This window comes from Hyla sarda, chromosome 3 (assembly GCF_029499605.1).
Source record: "Hyla sarda isolate aHylSar1 chromosome 3, aHylSar1.hap1, whole genome shotgun sequence".
In the NCBI taxonomy this organism is placed as follows: domain Eukaryota; kingdom Metazoa; phylum Chordata; class Amphibia; order Anura; family Hylidae; genus Hyla; species Hyla sarda.
This window is the reverse complement of record NC_079191.1, coordinates 423,072,903-423,092,974: the sequence shown is the minus strand read 5'-3', so window position 1 is coordinate 423,092,974 and position 20,072 is coordinate 423,072,903. Positions and strand designations below refer to the sequence as shown.

Sequence of the window (20,072 nt, the reverse complement as noted above, 5' to 3'; positions counted from 1 at the left end):
GGAGCAGATAACCCTGGCACAGGTAAAGTGTACAGAACATGTAATACCTCCCTGTACTGTAGGGGGCGCTACCAGACACCAGTCAGTGCATTCACTTTAGGAATACAGGGGTTTTACCAGTTAAATACCCATTCTGATTGGTCGGTTCTTCCAGCCATTGACACGTTTCGCAGATTCCATAGCATTGTATGTTGAGTCTGGTTTCAAGTTACAATGGTCCAGAAAAGACCATTGTTTGTTGAAACTATTGTATGTTGAAGGGTTAACTGTACTTCCTACTACAGTGGCCCCTACGCTTACCGGCTGTACAGGGGGCTGCAGTGTGGCCCCACCTAAGTGAATGTCGGCTGCAACTTTCTAAGCACCGGCTATGAAAACCTAACAGGTGATTCAGTACTAAATTAGCTCTGTGGCCCCTGTATTCTCGGGGTCAGAGGGGCCCCAGAGGTGGACACCCACCAGTCATAAAATGGTGCTATATACCATCATTTCAAGGTGACAATATATATTTTTAACTGTGAAATTTAGATTTTTAGGTTCCATTTTAATAAATTGCCACCTGTTTGCTTTACAGACGAAGGCAAAACCTACAGCATCCCCAGTGAACGATGCCCCCGCCCCATCCCCCGTTTCATCAGAAGACCCCTCAGTTCTCTACAATAAAGTTACAGCTCAGGGAGACCTTGTCCGGGATCTCAAAACCAAGAAAGCCGATAAAGCAGAAGTTGACGCGGCTGTAAAAGTTCTGTTGTCCCTTAAAGCAGAATACAAAAAGGCGACTGGTCAGGACTACAAACCCGGCAATGGTCCAGTGCAAAGCGCCCTGGCACAGAGTGTCCCCGCCAACCCGGTGGCAGCCACTAATGGTGGTGATGCCAAAGCAGTGTATGACAGAGTGTCCGAGCAGGGGGAAGTGGTCCGTAAACTAAAGACGGAGAAAGCGCCAAAGGTAAGGTGAAAATCCGTAAATGATGGATGGATTGGGCCATACCCAGATAGATCCCCTGCTGTTAAAGGGGTACTCCGGTGCAAAACAATTGTTTTAAAAAATCAACTGGTGCCAGAAAGTTATACAGATTTGTAAATTACTTCTATTAAAAATTTTAATCCTTCCAGTACTTATCAGCTGATGTATGCTCTGGAGGAAGTTCTTTTCTTTTTGGATTTCTTTTCTGTCTTACCACAGTGCTCTCTGCTGAAACCTCTGTCCATGTCAGGAACTGTCCAGAGCAGGAGCAAATCCCCATAGCAAACCTCTCCTGCTCTGGACAGTTCCTGATATGGACTGAGATGTCAGCAGAGAGCACTGTGGTCAGACAGAAAATAAATTCAAAAAGAAAAGAACTTCCTCTGTAGCATACAGCAGCTGATAAGTACTGAAAGGATTAAGATGTTTAAATAGAAGTAATTTACAAATCTGTTTAACTTTTTGGCACCAGTTGATTTACAAAAAATATATTTTCTCGGTCAGCTCCATTGGGGGACACAGAGACTGTAAATATATGCTGCTGACAATAGGCAACAAAAGAAAGTCTGCCCCTCCTGGCAGGATATACCCGCCTACAGACTCTGAGCTAATCAGTTTTACTAATTTTTTTTAATCAGGCAGACACAGGTCTGGAGTTCTCCAGACCTGGTCTTTTACTTTTTCATTTTTAGTTCAGGGAACTGTTTTTAAGTGTTTTTTCTCCTTTTTATTTCCTTTTTAAGGTGGGGGTCCAGGAGCATAGCGCTCACTGTTCTCCCATATGCGATGAAGGGGCACAGGCATCGAGTTATGCACGGTCAACCCCTTCTCGCCTCCGGCCAGCACCTGGGGTTGTACCTTGGATCCACGTTCCCCTACCTTCCATGGTCGTCTCGCTGTTACAGAGGGTTCTCTCCCCGAGTGATCTGCACAATGATCAGGGATCGTAAGCCCGCCTCTGCGAAGATTTATCACCGTACTTGGCGGTCTTACGTTCGCTGATGTGAATCTCAATCATTCTCTCCAGTTGTCTGCTCCTTCCTGCGCCTTCTTTCCTTTTTACAATCTGGACTGGAGCAACACTTCGCTCTCGGTTCCCTTAACCCCTTCAGGACGGACCCATTTTGACCATTTTTTTTTATTTATTTTTTTATTTGATAATTTGACATGTCTCTTTAAATGGTAATAACTTTAGAATGCTTTTTCTGAGCAGAGCGATTCTGAGATTTTTTGTGACATATTGTACTTTATATAAGTGGTGCAGTTTTGTTGACACATGCAGCATTTTTTGTGAAAAACGTCAAAATATAGTGAAAAACTGGAAAATTTTTGCCGTTTAAAAAAAATTTTAAAATAATTTTTATGGTGTACACTGTGCGGTAAGTGTTATATCGATTCTGTGGGTCATTACGATTATGGCAATACCCATTTTAAATACTTTCTATGTTCTTTTTCTGAGCATTCATTTTCCAACAACTGTAACCCGTGGGATCTGAATCTGTTGCTCATTGCCTTACAAGGTGCTCCCTTTGAACCTCTCCAGGACTTTCCTATTCGCGTCCTTTCCTGGATTCAGAGCTAGCGGCTCTCTCCTGCCGTTCCCCCTATAAAGTAGTTTTCCGACCGATTATCCCCCCCCCCCTTTTTTTTTTTGGCCTAAGGTTGTCTCCTCTTCTCTCCTAAATGCGGATATTGTCCTTCTGCCCTACTCCTTCCCATCCCAGGGAGCATTTTCTTCACTGTCTTGATGTGGTTCGGGCTGTTTGAGTCGTCGTAGGGGACTTCCTGCTTCTAAGGCAACCGTTTCCTGGTGGATCCGTTCTGCCATCTCAGAAGCTTACCGTTGCAAAGGGAAGACTCCGCCTTTCTGGGTCTAAGCTCCTGGGCTCTTCTCAATAGGTCCTTAAAAGTTTGTAAGGTGGCCACCTGGTTGTCCTTGAACACTTTTTTACAAAATTTTACCGGGGGCACACTTTTGCGTCCACTGACGCCGGCTTGGGTTGCAAAGTGTTGCAGTCGGCTGTGGCCCAGCCTTCCTCCTGAGTTGCTTGGTTTCTTTCCCACCCCGGGGACTTTTTGGTACGTCCCACGGTCTCTGTGTCTCCCAATGGAGCTGACTGAGAAAAGTAGTTTTTTTAATGCTTGCCGTTCAATCTCTTTCTTGGAGGATCCATTGGGGTACAAAGCACCCACCCATTGTTCTGGTGTCTTTGGCTCAGTTGTCTGTCCGGGGGTTAGCTCCGGTTATTTTTATCTGTGGTTCCTTCGGACAGTTGCTGGTTTTCTTTCCCTGTCGGTCCTCTCCTACTGCTTTGGGACTAAACTGATTAGCTCAGAGTCTGTAGGCGGGGCATATACTCCTGGGAGGGGCCGACTTTCTTTTGTTGCCTAGTGTCAGCCTCCTAGGGGCAGCAGCATATACCCACGGTCTCTGTGTCCCCCAATGGATCCTCCGAGAAAGATTTTATGGTAAGCATAAAAAAAATCTCCTTTTTCCACCGGAGTATCCCTTTAATTGACCTTCTGCACTTCCTTATGAAGAGGGGTTGTTGAGATTTGTTATTTTCTCCTAAACCTGCTTAATTCAATGCTTGGTTCCTGCTTTTACAACTTTCCTAAATTTCCCATTTCTTTCCTCTGGTGTCTTTGCTGCTATCCTCGCTTAACAGCCTCAGGTAGAAGCGGCTGTGAAAACACTTTTAGAGCTGAAAACACAATATAAACAAGTAACAGGACAGGAGTACAAGGCGGGCAGCCCTCCTGTAGCTCAGGCCAATACCCCCACACCTACTCCCTCCAGTCCACAGAGCTCAGACGTCTCCGGATTATACAACAAAGTGTCTGAGCAAGGAGATTTAGTCCGACAGCTGAAAAGCAAGAAAGCCTCCAAGGTAGGGCGCTGCTCCGCATGCTAAGCTTTCACTGTACTTGCTCACTGTGGTTTTTCTTTGCTGTTGGACAATACTTGGCTTTAAAGGGGTATTCCAGGGAAAAAAAATATTTTTATATCAACTGGCTCCAGAAAGTGAAACAGATTTGTAAATTACTTCTATAAAAATAAATCTTAATCCTTCCAGTAGTTATCAACTGCTGAAGTTGAGTTCTTTTTTGTCTGACAACAGTGCTCTCTTGTCTCAGGAACTGTCCAGAGTAGGAGCAAATCCCCATAGCAAACCTCTCCTGCTCTGGACAGTTCCAGAGACCAGCAAAGGTGTCAGCAGAGAGCACTGTTGTCATAAAGAAACGAACAACTCAACTTCAGCAGCTGATAACTACTGGAAGGATTAAGATTTTTTAATAGAAGTAATTTACAAATCTGTTTAACTTTCTGGAGCCAGTTGATATATATATCTCTCTCTAATAGAGAGCGAGAATATATATATAAATGTGTGTGTGTGTGTGTGTGTATGTATATGTTTTTTTTGTTTTGTTCTGGAATACCCCTTTAATGTTTGTACTGCAGTGTTTCCCAACCAGGGTGCCTCCAGCTGTTGCAAAACTACAACTCCCAGCATGCCGGGACAGCTAACAGCTGGGAGTTGTAGTTTTGCAACAGCTGGAGGCACCCTGGTTGGGAAACAATGTTGTACTGAGTAGCATCATGCTTAATATTCCATTTCTGTACAGAGATGCCTTCAGGCTTCCTGTCTACTCTTATGTCTCAACTAAAAGTGATCAAAAAACTAATCAAACTATTAGCTAGGCAAAACGATAGAAAAGCCAGTGGTAAAACGATGAAAGCTTTATTGAACCGGATAAAACCTGCAATGTAAGCGGTACAGCCAATATAAAATTAACAGCAGGAGAAAACAGCGGGGACGCGTTCCGTGTAGGACCGATCAAAATATTAGCTCTTCTACATGAGTGGGGGCGCAGAGCAAGCTCTGCTGCATATGTGTATCAGAACCGAGCAATCACTGCTGCATATGTGTATCAGAACCGAGCCAGCTCTGCTGCATATGTGTATCAGAACCGAGCCAGCTCTGCTGCATATGTGTATCAGAACCGAGCAATCACTGCTGCATATGTGTATCAGAACCGAGCCAGCTCTGCTGCATATGTGTATCAGAACCGAGCCAGCTCTGCTGCATATGTGTATCAGAACCTAGCCAGCTCTGCTGCATATGTGTATCAGAACCAAGCCAGCTCTACTGCATGTGTGTATCAGAACCGAGCCAGCTCTGCTGCATATGTGTATCGGAACCGAGCAAGCTCTGCTGCATATGTGTATCAGAAGCGAGCGAGCTCTGCTGCATATGTGTATCAGAAGCGAGCGAGCTCTGCTGCATATGTGTATCAGAACCGAGCCAGCTCTGCTGCATATGTGTATCAGAACCGAGCCAGCTCTGCTGCATATGTGTATCAGAACCGAGCGAGCTCTGCTGCATATGTGTATCAGAACCGAGCCAGCTCTGCTGCATATGTGTATCAGAACCAAGCAATCCCTGCTGCATATGTGTATCAGAACCGAGCAATCCCTGCTGCATATGTGTATCAACCGAGCAAGCTCTGCTGCATATGTGTATCAGAACCGAGCGAGCTCTGCTGCGTATGTGTATCAGAACCGAGCGAGCTCTGCTGAATGTGTGTATCAGAACCGAGCGAGCTCTGCTGCATATGTGTATCAGATCCAAGCAAGCTCTGCTGCATGTGTGTATCAGAACCGAGCAAGCTCTACTGCGTATGTGTGTCAGAACCGAGCAAGCTCTGCTGCGTATGTGTGTCAGAACCGAGCGAGCTCTGCTGCATGTGTGTATCAGAACCGAGCAAGCTCTGCTGCATATGTGTATCAGAACCGAGCGAGCTCTGCTGCATATGTGTATCTGAGTTTGCTCCGTTCTGCTATATTTATACAGTTCAGCTCGCACAGTGTCCCCTCTTTTGTGTAAAAGAGCTCAACCCATCCCTTGTAGCAGAGCTGAGGATGATGTGGGGATCGGGCTGAGCTCTTCTACATGAGCGGGATGTGCATGGCGAGGCTGCGAGGGGAACAGCTTTTCTGACCTAGTGGCCGGAAATGACGGGGTCCATGACAGCTTCACAACATATAGCTCTTCTATTTATGACAATGTCTGACACATGAAATAGCTTTGAAACATGGAGGGGTATTTTAAGCATCTTTTGTAATAGTAATGTGCCGTACACTTTTTGACCACCGGGTGGCAGAATAAAAATAGTTTGTTATGCTAAAACGGCAATTGTCTGTGACTTGCCGCCTTTTGTGGAGCATCTACTTAAAGGGGTACTCCAGTGGAAAACTTTTTTTTTTTTAAATCAACTGGTGCCAGAAAGTTAAACAGATTTGTAATTTATAGAAGGTACTAAAAAATATCGTATACGACAAGCGCTGTGAGCCTGAAAATTTGTGAATATAGCTAGCTGCGATACTGACATATGAGTACCCTCATATAATACAATAGTTTAAATGGATAATTTATAGATGTGTAAGATATATATATATATATATATATATATATATATATATATAATATATATATACCAGTACGTGCTTAGTTAATGATATATGGAATGACACATACCTGCGTTGATAGGATTGATATAGTAGATGCAGTGTTGGGGTATATGCAGGGTTAATTCAGCTGTTGCGATGAGAAAATAAATGTAAATGGATAAAGTGCACTAGTTATATATATATATATATATATATATATATATATATATATATATATATATAGTAGCGATAGATCAGTATAAATAGGTAAAGAGCACTGGTTATATCACATTTACGTGCTTTTATCCGTAATTTGCTACTATTTATTGTTTTATAACTCATCATATGTAGCACTAGTGCACTTTAATTATTTATACCTACCTATTGCTAATCACAGCACCAGTGCACTTTACCTATTTATACTGATCTATCGCTACTTTATGTATAGCACTAGTGCACTTTATCCATTTACATTTATTTTCTAATCACAACAGCTGAATTAACCCTGCATATACCCCAACACCGCATCTACTATATCAATCCGATCAACGCAGGTATGTGTCATTCCATATATCATTAACTAAGCGCGTACTGGTATATATATATATGTATCTTACACATCTATAAATTATCCATTTAAAAGATTTGTAATTTACTTCTATTAAAGAATCTTAATCCTTCCAGTACTTTTTAGGGGCTGTATACTACAAAACAAAGGCTTTTCTTATTAGATTTCTCTGATGTCATGACCACAGTGCTCTCTGCTGTCCATTTTAGGAACTGAGCAGGAGAAAAATCCCCATAGCAAACATATGCTGCTTTATACAGTTCCTAAAATGGACAGCAGAGGTCAGCAGAGAGCACTGTGGTCATGACATCAGAGAAATCTAAAAAGTAAAGCATTTCCTCTGTAGTATATAGCCCCTAAAAAGTACTGGAAGGATTAAGATTTTTTTAATAGAAGTAATTTACAAATCTGTTTTCACTTTCTGGCACCAGTTGATTTATAAAAAAAAAAAGTTTTCCACGGGAGTACCCCTTTAATGGAAATAAATGATCGGTGTCTATTTGTCAAGATGTCAATACAGGATGTGTGTTTATTATTACTCTATATACTGGTCACATAGACTAGATACCTATACATCAGTGGTCTTCAACCTGCGGACCTCCAGATGTTGCAAAACTACAACTCCCAGCATGCCCGGACAGCCAACGGCTGTCCGGGCATGCTGGGAGTTGTAGTTTTGCAACATCTGGAGGTCCGCAGGTTGAAGACCACTGCTATACATCATTGTCTTCTTGCTTTCATCAGTTGACCTTGTCCTGATTTGCTTCTTTCTATTTTTTCTTTCTTTCCTGCGTTTAGGAGGAAATAGACGCTGCAGTGAAAAACCTCTTAAGCCTTAAAGCCGAATACAAGCAGCAGACAGGGCAGGAATACAAGCCCGGGTGTCCTCCTCAGTCTTCTAGTACATCAGTCCCTCCAACAACCTGTAGCCAAACAGCCCCCACACCCAGCGACACTACCTGTCTGTACAACAAGGTGGCGCAGCAGGGGGAGCTTGTCCGAAAGCTCAAATCTGAGAAGGCTCCTAAGGTAAAGCTTTTGTAGGCTGTTTGTAATTAAATGGGCACTGTCAGATACAAAAACTTTTGATATGTTGTAAAGCATGTATAACCAATAGGTTTTGCAATTGCTTTCATTAGAACATTTTCAGTATTTCATACAGAAAAATGCCAGTCAAACAACTGCCCCCCCCCTGCCTGCTTTGACACATACTAGTCCTGCTGTGTCCATGAGTCATCACCTATGTCATGGACACACTTCCTTGATTGACAGCTGTGAGCGCAGGACTCAGAGCTGGAGGAAAAATCCTCCCACTGTCATCTTGTGTCCCGCTACTGTCAGTGAGGACAAGCTGGGAGTTGTAGTTTTGCTAATGCTAAGGGAGATGTGAGCAGACAGCATACTGAGGGAGAGGGCGGAGACCTGCACAGTGAGGCCACGCCCCCTCCCTTTGAGAGGAATTCAAAATAGGGAGCTAAATTTAAAAGTGTAATAAAAAAAATAAATAAAGGTGCTAGACACATAAAAATTAGATGTACATGGTCAGGATTAGGTACTGAGTGATATATAAAAAAAATTGTTTTTTTCTGTTGAATCTGACGGGTACACTTTAAATACTCCATACGCTACAATCTGTTCTAAAAAAAAAAAAAAAATAATTGTGTGGATAATTGTCTGATTGCGGGGGGCTCTGACTGCAGGGTCCCCCGTGATCATCTCCTGGACATCCTGGTTCTCTTCATGCACGGAGAGACCTCCGCTCCATGCACAGATTACTGGCGACCACCGCATGAAGCAGTGATCGACACCCCACCCCATACACGGACACTATGGGGGGGGTATTTATCAAAGGATTTAGACTGGTTATTCCCTAAATTTGTCGCACAGAAAGTCACAGTCTAAATATGTGCGACTTTTTTGCTTTAGAGGATTTTTAGAACATGATGCATTCTAGTCTATTTTAGACAGAAAAATGCATTGGTGCTGAATTTATCAAAAGCAACTTTTCAGCGACAAGTCGCGTCGGCTGAAAGTACGCCGAAATGTCAGACCATGTTGGAGCAGGTTTAAATACACTCTAAAGTGTAGATCCTCAAGTCTGTGCGCAGAATTTATCAAGAGCCGTGCGACTTTTGATAAATTAGGCGAACAATAGACCGGCCTAACCCTCTGTAGTTTGGTCTATATTGATGCTGGACAGACAGCTTTGATAAATCTCCCCCTATATCTCTGACTCTCCCATGGAGATACATGGAGGGGCATGGTGCGAGCTGGGGTGCTGTGCAGGAGATCGTGGGGGGTCCCAGTGGGAATCCCCGCAATCAGACACTTTATTCCCTTTCTTGTGGATAGGAGATCCTGGATCCTGCTTTATGGAATAGCGGAGAGGTATGTGCTGTTCCATCCAGCTGAAAACGTCAAACTGCACCAGATACCACTCATAATAGCCAATGTAATTAGCCCAGGTAAAAGGGGCCAGCGATAGGATCCTTTGTGCGGCCATATGAATTATCATTATCGGCTACACTTGGCTTTGTATAAAAAGGTCATGTGCGGCCAATAATGGTGGATTTGAATGGCCACATGATTGAGTCTTCTGCTCAGTAAACGAACGCTGTTCAGCAAGATTGGCGCTTGTTTGCTGCCTCCTGTCTTAAAGGGCCCTTACTCTTAGCTTAAAGGGGTTATCCCAAAATGACAACTTATGACCTATTATGTCCTAGCCACCTGCTGCCACTCCATTCTCTTGCCATATGTGTCTGCATTAGACAGCCATACACTACAAAGCAAGTAGCTTTCAGACATCCCAGCAAAGCTTTGTACCTTTTTTGTTTTTATCAGCATGGAAGTAATCAGTGTTTCACTGGTCATCGCTGGATCATGCACTTTCTACACATTAAAGGGGTATTCAGGTGGAGAACATTTATTATTTTTTTTTAATCAACTGGTGCCAGAAAGTTAACCAGATTTGTAAATTATTTCTATTAAAAAAATCTTTATCCTTCCAGTATTTATTAGCTGCTATATACTACAGAGAAAGTTCTTTTAGTTTTGGATTTCTTTTTTTCCTGTCCATGGTGCTCTCTGCCCGTATCAGGAACTGTCCAGAACAGGAGCCCCAAATCCCCATAGCAAACCTATGCTGCTCTGGGCAGTTCCTGATACAGAGATGTCAGCAGAGAGCACTGTGGCCAGACAGAAAAAAAAAAGGAATCCAAAAACAAAAGAACTTTCTCTGTAATATACAACTGCTAATAAGTACTGGAAGGATAAATATTTTTTTAATTGATAAAAAAAAAAAAGTTTTCCACCAGAGTACCTCTTTAAGTCCGCACTGGATGGAGGTGGGATCCGTGCGCCGTGATTGATCTCCAGATAGGAAAACTGGTTTTCTCCTAACCCTAGAATACATCTTATTTTGTTAGTGGAAATTGCCATCAGCTACATCAGTCAAAACGGTTGTGGCTGAAATAGTAAGAGTTGCTACCATTAAAGGGGCTATCCAGGAAAAAACTTATTATATTTATATATATATATCTATATATCTATCCAATCTATCTAATCTATCCTATCTATCTCAACTGGCTCCAGAAAGTTAAACAGATTTGTAAATTACTTCTATTAAAAAATCTTAATCCTTTCTGTACTTATGAGCTGCTGAAGTTGCGTTGTTCTTTTCTAAGTGTTGTCTGATGACACCTGTCTAAGGAACTGCCCAGTTTTGAAGCAAATCCCCATAGCAAACCTCTCCTACTCTGTGCAGTTCCCGAGACAAGCAGAGGTGTCAGCAGAGAGAATTGTTGCCAGACAGAAAACAACTCAACTTTAGCAGCTGATAATTATTGAAAGGATTAAGATTTTTTTAATAGAAGCAGCTCTTTTTTCTTGACCACAAAGGAGAAGCCCTGAGTGGAAGGCCCTGCTCTATGCTGCTCTTATGATCCAGTACGACAGTGGTGTCTAAACTGCGTCCCTCCAGATGTTGCAAAACTACAACTCCCAGCATGCCCGGACAGCCATTGGCTGTCCGGCCATGCTGGAAGTTGTAGTTTTGCAACATCTGGAGGGCCATGGTTTGGACACCACTGCAGTAAGGAATATGAACCTGCCTCTTATAAGTCTGGATAGGAGTGATTACAGATGTGTCGCCTGCCAGAAATCCGGCAATGTGCCATTGAATTGTGGAATATTCCCCCGGGGTTGGATACTATCCCAATTTTTTTTTCTGTTTTACAGGACAAGGTGGACGAGGCAGTAAAGGCCCTGCTGTCTCTTAAGGCAGAATACAAAGAAAAGACTGGGCAGGAGTACAAGCCTGGGCAGCCGCCTGTAAAAGATCAACAAAATGGCTCCCAGTCTTTGGAGGAGGAACTGGTCAACAGGGTTGTCAAACAGGGAGATGAGGTTCGAAAACTGAAGAGTGAGAAGGCGCCCAAGGTAGGGAAGATTAATGTGTGGAATGAAGGCATCATTGACTCCTGTGACATACATGATGCTGGGAATGCTCTGCACTTTTTTTTTCTTATAATCTGTTGTGTGTGTGTGTGTATGTATGTATGTATGTATGTATGTATATATATATATATATATGTATGTCTGTCGCAATATTCAAATAGGCTGTGAACGAGCTACATTGACATGGCTTGCAGATGAGCAGCTGGGTATGCATTAGACTCTCCAGACGGAATTTCCGCCAGAGATCCCGCAGTGGCGCTAGGACCGTATGTACTGTATTGCCGTCCCCATAGACATCAATGCATTTCTCAGCGGATCTGCCAAAAGATCCACTCAGTAATGCATTGCCTTGTATGGGGGACAGCAATGCAGTATGCACAGTCCTAGCACCGCCCATTGGAACTCAAGCCGAAATTCCATCCGCAGAATCTCCATTGTAAACCCGACCTTGGAGTACGAGTTCAATACATACTGTATTTTTCGCCGTGTAAGACGCACTTTTTCTTCCCCAAAACGGGGGGGGGGGGGTGGTTAGTCGGTAGTCGGTGCGTCTTATACGGCGAATACACCCCTATCGCGGCCGGAACCCGCGGCTAATACAGGACATCACCGATCGCGGTGATGCCCTGTATTAACCCTTCAGACGCGGCGATCAAAGCTGACCGCCGCGTCTGAAGGGAAAGTGACACTAACCTGGCTGTTCAGTCGGGCTGTTCGGGACCGCTGCGATTTCACCGCGGCGGTCCCGAACATCCCGACTGAATAGCCGGTTTAGTGCTTACAGGACACCGGGAGGGACCTTACCTGCCTTCTCAGTGTCTTCTCCGTTCAGGGATCCCCTGTATGGCCGGCGCTCTCCTTTCTCGCCATCACGTCGTCGCGTACGTGCGTCAGCGTGCGTAACGACGTGACGGCGGTGACGGAGAGCGAGGATACCCGGCCGGCAGCAGAGACGTTCCGGAGCGACGGAGACACGGCGACAGCGATGGAGCGAAATCCAGGGCAGCGGTGACGGGTCCGGAGCGGCGGGGACACGTGAGTATTACCTCCTATGCAGTGGTCCTTCAATCTGCGGACCTCCAGATGTTGCAAAACTACAACTCCCAGCATGCCCGGACCGCCAACGGCTGTCCGGGCATGCTGAGTTGTAGTTTTGCAACATCTGGAGGTCCGCAGGTTGAAGACCACTATTGGGTTCAAAATCTTTATTTTTATTTTGATTTTGCACCTATAAATTGGGTGCGTCTTATACGCCGGTGCGTCCTAGAGGGCGAAAAATACGGTAAATTAAACGAAATTATAAAATTCTTATAAAAACATGCTGAAAAATGTACTCATAGCCAAACTAATAAACATTGCCACAATTTTATTAAAAAAAATTAATTTATTAATTCATTTTTGAATAAAATAAAGGCATTTTTCATTATTTTGCCTTTGCATATATTTTTCAACGGGTTTTTGTTGAATTATTTATTGCTGCATTTCTCGGGCGCTCTTCATTGGGATACACATATACTGTTGGGTATATGCTCTTGCCACTAGGAGGCGCTGACACTAGGAAAAAAAAATGTCAGCTCCTCCCTGGCAGGATATACCCGCCCACTGATTTAATCAGTTTTAGCTAGTGTCAGTAGGAGGCAGACACAGGTCTGGGAGCTCTTCCAGACCTGGTCTTTTAGTTTCTTATTTTCTAGTTAAAGGACATGTCCGGGGCACACTTTTTTCATGTTATCCCGTCCGGGCTGCAAAATAAAAGAAAACACATTTTATCTTTCCTGCCAACGAGCCCCCGGAGCTCCGGTACACTCCGGTACAGGTGTTCGGTCCCCGGGCTGTATTCTTCTTACTTCCTGTTAGCCCAGCACGTCACACGGAGCTTCAGCCTATCACCGGCTGCAGGAATGTCCCGCCTCGGCCAGTGATAGGCTGAAGCTCCGTGTGACGTGCCGGGCTAACAGGAAGTAAGAAGAATACAGCCCGGGGACTGAACACCTGTACCGGAGTGTACCGGAGCTCCGGGGGCTCGTTGGCAGGAAAGATAAAATGTGTTTTCTTTTATTTTGCAGCCCGGACGGGATAAAAGGAAAAAAGTGTGTGCCGGAGTACTCCTTTAAGTACGTCTAGTTAGGTTCTTTTTCCTTTTGTTATTTTTCTAGGTTGGGCGACAGGAGCATGGAGCTACCTGATCTCCCACATGCGACAGGGGCACGGAACATAACAGTATGGGCCATCAACCCCTTCTCACCAATGGCTAGACCCTGGAGGTTGTACCCTGGGTCCGGGTCCCCCACTTACCCCTGCTCACCTCGCTATGGCAGCCTGGCATGATGCAGCGTGGCCATAAGCTGGCTGAAGACTTCAGGATGAGTATGAGAAGATGGAGCCATTGGTGAGTATGTACTACAACCCCCCTTCCCTCCTCTCCCTCCCTTTTGCTCATCCAGGGTCCCCTTTCTCTGTTGTGCATAGCTCCTCAGCCACTATTACACGTGGCTGTGCTGGGCCAGACCCCTCATGGCCTCCAGCGCCTTTCTGGAGGAGACATTCTGGTGGACCTTCCCTCCCTCCTCTTAGGGCAGCGCATTTCTATCACATGTATCGTGGCCCTGGACGCGTTTTCTTCAGCCAGAGACTCACTGCCTGCTGTTTCAGTTTCAGTCTTATGGGGCAGCGGGTCTCCGGTCCCACGCAGCTGACCGCTTCCCCAGAGGGGGCACAAACAGCCCACCACCGCTCTTAGTTGGCGGCCAGGCCCAGTGTCCTGGCCGCATTCATTAAAGGGCACCTATTATCAACTAAACTTTCCCTAATCCCCCTCGCCATCTTTCCCTTTCTCTAACTCTATCTATTCTTGCATTCATTTTAATTCTAAACCACCTAAAAATACCTTTATAGGTTAATCTTCGGTAGCTCATATAGGAGCATCTGAGAAGGAAGGAAGTGGGCGGGGCCCGGCAGGCGCGACGTCATCTGAAGCTTTGCTGGGCCGCTTCCGCCCTCCTTCCTGTATTCTTCTCTCTTGAAGAGCTGCGCTCAACTGACTCTGGGCCAGCACGCACCGGCTCTTCTTGTCAGCGGGAGGAGCCTGATGACTATGCTGGCCGGCAGTCAGGAGCGCGTCTGGCAGGGATGCGTGCACAGCGCTCTGTCTGACAGGCAGGAGCTGCGCGGAGTATGAGATTTCGGACTCAGCCGCTAGGCCAGCGTGAGTCCGAAATCACCAAAAAAGGAACCCTATTAGAAAATTGTTCTATATATAATAAACGATAAAATATAAAAAAAAAATTGATGAGGGGTACTCTTTAATCTGCCCACTGAAGACTCTTCTCCGGGCAGCGGGTCTCCAGTCCCACGCGGCTGCCCACGTCCTCAGTACGGACACACCAGCCCGCTTTCTACTCTTATGTTGCGGCCAGGCACAGTGTCCTGACCACGTTCTCTTATCTGTTGACGGAGACCCTCTGCACCTACAGGCAGCGGGTCTCCGGTCCCACGTGGCCGGGCGCTTCCCAGTTGATGTGGCCAGATGACTGAGGTTTGAGGCCATCTCCAGGGGCGGTGTTCCTCCAGCACGCCCTTCCGTCTCAGCGGGCCGCGCTATCCATCAAAGTTTAAAATAAATGAAATAAATCTGCCGCGGGTGTCTCAGACCATTTGGTGGTATTTGGCCAATAATTGTGTCCTTGATTTTTCTTTGCTTTTTGAGAGCTCCCCCTTGTGGCAACCAATCGCTATTACAGCCTTGGTCTGTCATATCTGTTTTCATCAGTTTCATATTTGCAGCTTCCCTTTCCTAGGGACTGTATTGGGGTTAACTTTCTTCAGTCACCCTGTAAGGTGAACAGCTATAGACTATTTACATTGAGTCAGTTGAGGTATGCTTCTGGTGAACCTATATTCTGCCGGGTTCTCACGCTGCCAGGGAGCATATGCGAACCGCCGTGGCGGGTTGTTGCCAGAGATTTCACGATTCCTTGGAAACTACCGGGGATATATTCAGTGACTGTTCTCCCCTACCTCTGAGTGCCATACCATGCCTGTCGTGCCCACGGCCGAACTCCTGTCCCTCCCTACTGAGGCAAGACACTGGTCTGGTGCCCTTACAAGAGCTTTGGCATTCCTGGTGGACGCTGAGGACGCTCTGTAAGGTCCACCGGCCATCCATCAGGGGGGTGTTCTTGGCGTGTCATACAATAGGATTCCCTCCTCCAGGTGGCTAGTGCTCCGGCTCCTCACGTCCAGTTCAAGGTCTCTGTGAAAGTGTCCCTGTGTGGGCATGGATTCGACCTGATATTGATATACCGGACAGTAGTCTCGCCTGTCGCATATCTCAACTGCCACATCCATGGCTGGGGTTCCGGTACCCCACTGCTAGTGTGAAGTGTCCGAAGGAGCGACCCGTTGTCTACTACTACCAGTAAGCCAGACAGTAGTCTGCGTGGTTTCTTCCGCCGCCTGTCATTCATCACAAGGCTTATGTATCTGTGGCTGGAGTTCCGGTACCCCTCTGCTGTGCGAGGTGTACGAAGAAGTGTCCCAGAGCGTCCTATGGACCCTATACGAGGTGACGGGGATACAATCCACGGCTCCTCAGCCTCCCTGATCTCCCAGAGTGGCGGGGATACTATCCATGGCTCCTAGGCCTTCCCTCCCTCCCACATACGACAGAGGAGCACAGTGATCACCTATCTGGCTGTCCCCTTTTCGCCAGCACCTGGAGGTGTACTTCTTTAGCCAGACTGTTGTCTGCATGGTTTTCGCCACCGTCAGTCTCCCATCTCTGGGCTACCCTGGGCATGGCAAGGTTTCCCATACCTCACTGCTGGTGTAAGGAATCTGGATGAGGATTCCTGCATGTAGACTCAACTGACGCCTGTCAGCAAGACCTTCATGCTGGGTCTCCTACGCTGCCAGGTCGCCCGTTGGATCATCACACTCAGCACCCCACTTTCTGTGGGAGGGTTCGAAGGAGTGAACCTGTGCGTTCAGGAATCTTATACCAGTCAGCCAGATGGTTGTCTGCATGGTCTACTACTACTACGTCGGGTCACCTACTATACACCTCCCAGTTAAGGTAACCCACTGCCAAGGTATAGTTCACCAGTGAGTCTCCCCATGTTGCTCTATGGGCCCTATACAATGCACCGCATACTGGTTTGCAGGGTTCCCTACTTTACCAGGTTCCCCTCTACATGCCGGCCGCTCTCACGGCTGAAGGCTGGTAACTCACTTTGTGTTTGGTTCTGAATGAGGGACCTGGGGTGGCCATGTTCCCTATGCCAGATAGCCAGACTGTGTCTGCATGGTTTTCTAATCCACCAGCACACCTCCCCCATTCTTGCCGCTCCCGCGACTGCAGTCTGGTGACACACTTTCCATGTGAAGTTCCACAAAGTGTCTCCGTGGGTTCATTGGACCTTTTTATACCTGTAAGTCAGACTGTCTGCATGTTTCCTGCCCCACATTCATCCTTCATCTCTTCATCTGGGACAGCAGTCCTGGTGTGTGCACCATTAGGAGATGGGGTCCGAGCATTTCCTGCAGGCTCCATGGACTTTAACAACAGCAGCAGCTCACTCTGTTCCCCTTTCTAGGGTCCTGTCTTCCATACTGACGGACCTTTGGATGTCTGCGGTTTCTTTCGGGTCTGCAGTCTTGGTACCCCACTTCCATCGTGATGTACCCACGTCTGTGTCCCTACGTATGCTAAGGCCACTCTGCACGTGCAGAGCCCAGCTTCCCTTCTGTCGGTGGGGTGTGCCTCGGACCTTCCCGTGATCTTGTTTCCACAGGTCTACGGCGGTTGAGCACAAGTGCTGAGCAGCAGGGGCCATATTCGAGTACGCGATATTTTGCGAATATATGGCCGAATATTCGTCCTATGTTCGTGAAATTAGCATATTCGCTATGTTATTCTCTCTCTTTTTTTTTTTTTAGTTCTCTGATATTCATGAATATTTGTATATATTCGCATATACTTGAAAAAAGAAAAAACTAATATTCGTTATTACGAATAAATATCACTATATTGTAAATATTCGCGAAATCGAATGTAAATGTAAATGTAAAGATTTTCGCGGTAAAAATTCACATTTCGAATATTTGCGCTCAACACTATTGAGCACCTTTGTTCTGGTATGGGGCTTGATGGGGTGACGCCATCAGTTCAGCACCCTACTGGCTTCTCCTACTGCTTTGTGACAAAACTTCTTACCTCACTTCCAGTGGGCGGGTATATCGTGCAAGGGCGGAGCCAACTTTTTTTTTTCCTAGTGTCAGCGCCACCTAGTGGCAAGAGCAATATACCCATCAGTATCGGTGTCCCCCAATGAAGGCTATGAGAAAAAAAGATTTTACAGTAAGTACAAAAAAATCTCCTTTTGCCTATAGATACAGTGGTCCCTCAAATTACAATATTAATTGGTTCCAGGACGACCATTGTATGTTGAATCCATTGTATGTTGAGACCAGAACTCTATGGAAACCTGGTAATTGGTTCTGAAGCCACCAAAATGTCATCCAAAAATAGGAAAAAGGAGGATTAAACATAAATAAGTAGATTACTAATACAGATAAAGCAAATCCTTACACATAAAAGTAAGAAAGATCTGCTGGGAGCTGTAATCACTGTCTATGTCAGTCTTTCCCAACCAGGGTGCCTCCAGCTGTTGCAAAACTACAACTCCCAGCATGCCCTGACAGTCAAAGGCTGTCCGGGCATGCTTTGAGTTGTAATTTTGCAACAGCTGGAGGCAACCTCTTTGGGAAACACTGGTCTATATAGAGGACAGAAGCTTCTTCAGGGTCCTGTACAATACACGCAGTGTCCTAAAAAAAGTAACATGGAGCCGCCCTCACCTGATGCCCAAAGGAGAAGCTAACCCTGGCACAGGTAAAGAGTACAGAACATGTAATACCTCCCTGTACTTTAGGGGGCGCTACCAGACAACAGTCAGTGCATGCACTTTAGGAATACAGGGGTTTTACCAGTGAAATATCCATTCTGATTGGTCGGTTCTTCCAGCCATTGACACGTTTCGCAGATTCCATAGCATTCTATGTTGAGTCCGGTTTCAAGTTACAATGGTCCAGAAAAGACCATTGTATGTTGAAACTATTGTATGTTGAGGCCATTGTAAGTTGAGGGATCACTGTATATGACTATTAGTTCTACTCATGTAGGTTGTGTAAACTAATGACCCAATATGCAGAGAGCTCCACCTAGAGGCAGCTGCAGTCATCCAGAATTTTCTAATTGGATTTGCTATCTATCTATGCTGGGCCTGCAATATAGAGCTTAATTTCTAAGATAAAGAAGAATAAAACAGATGGTTTTTCCTCTATTTTTATACAGTTGCTTTAAAGGGAAACTGTCACCACTTTTGGCTATAGTGTTAGACGATATCTTTGATATGCAGATGCGCCGTCCTTCATTCATTGTGCTAAATGGTTCTTTGACGCACTACTTTCACGACCGTCACAAGGGTATTGTTTACAACTACATCACAAGGTCTATTTAGCAGTACCAGTGGTTCCGTATGGCCAAATGTGCTGACAGCTTCCCTTTTAATAGCGCTTGTATTCTTGAGGATTTGCATAACCTTTTTATCCCTAGGAAAAGGTTGATGCTGCAGTGAAGCAACTTATTGACTCAGTACTTCTGCTGGCCCAGACAGGAACAGAGAATAAACCGGTGACCGCAACAGGATCCGAGGATAAAAAATCCAAAGAAGACAAGAAGCAGAAGGAAAAAGAGAATAAATCCGAAAAGCAGAACAAGCAGTCGAAACAAGGAGATGGTCAGAAGAAGAAGGATGGAGGCAAGGAGGCTGCAAGTGCGCCCCCTGGAGGAGCAGCTGGTGACGGGCAGGGCCCTAAGAAACAGACCAGGTACGGCTACATTTCTTCATTAGAGACATATTTGGTCTGGATATTTATTCCTGGAGGATGTTACTGTGTATACTAGAGTATAAGCCGACCCGAATATTAGCCGTGGCCCCTAATTTCACCCCAAAAACCTGGGAAAAGATATTGACTCGACTATAAGCCTAGGGTGGGAAATAAATCATCCCCCCCGTCATCAGACATCATCCAGACCCCTGTCATTAACACCCCCATCATTTAACACCCCCGTCGTCATCACCCCCATCATTTAACACCCCCGTCGTCATCACCCCCCCGTCATCTCGACATCACCCCCCCCCCCCCCTTCATCATCATCCCCTTGGTTTTCTACTCACATCCCCTCGGTGGGAAGGAAGAGGGAGCTGGTCCGGGCCATCTATGCTGCAGGGACCGTCCGGTGGGGAGGGTTAGTCGTTCCGGCCTGTCCATCTTCACCGAGGGGGGGCACTCTTCTCCGGGCCGGGCCCGGACTAGTGACGTTGCCTTGACGACGACGCACAGTAGAAAACTAAAGGGGAGTCTGGATGATGACTAAGGCCGCAGTGGTCTTCAACCTGCTGACCTCCAGATGTTTCTAAACTACAACTCCCAGCATGCCCGGACGGCATGCTGGGAGTTGTAGTTTTGCAACATCTGGAGGTCCGCAGGTTGAAGACCACTGAGAAGGGATTGACAGGCGGAGAGTTCACTCGAGTATAAGCCGAGGGGGGGCGTTTCCAGCACGA

General features: G+C 45.9%; 1 protein-coding gene across 5 annotated transcripts in view; it reads left to right on the top strand.

Moving 5' to 3' along the window:
• Window positions 1–20,072, top strand: part of EPRS1 (glutamyl-prolyl-tRNA synthetase 1) — a 147,918-nt gene that overhangs the window by 82,233 nt on the left and 45,613 nt on the right. For 2 of the 5 annotated variants that reach the window (XM_056568361.1, XM_056568362.1), the window contains 5 exons: window positions 575–949; window positions 3,637–3,858; window positions 7,786–8,016; window positions 11,224–11,424; window positions 19,058–19,332. In XM_056568361.1, coding sequence (XP_056424336.1) covers window positions 575–949; window positions 3,637–3,858; window positions 7,786–8,016; window positions 11,224–11,424; window positions 19,058–19,332 — 1,304 coding nt within the window. The remainder of the gene's footprint in view (window positions 1–574; window positions 950–3,636; window positions 3,859–7,785; window positions 8,017–11,223; window positions 11,425–19,057; window positions 19,333–20,072) is intronic. The other 3 variants (XM_056568365.1, XM_056568366.1, XM_056568364.1) reach the window with 2 other exon arrangements.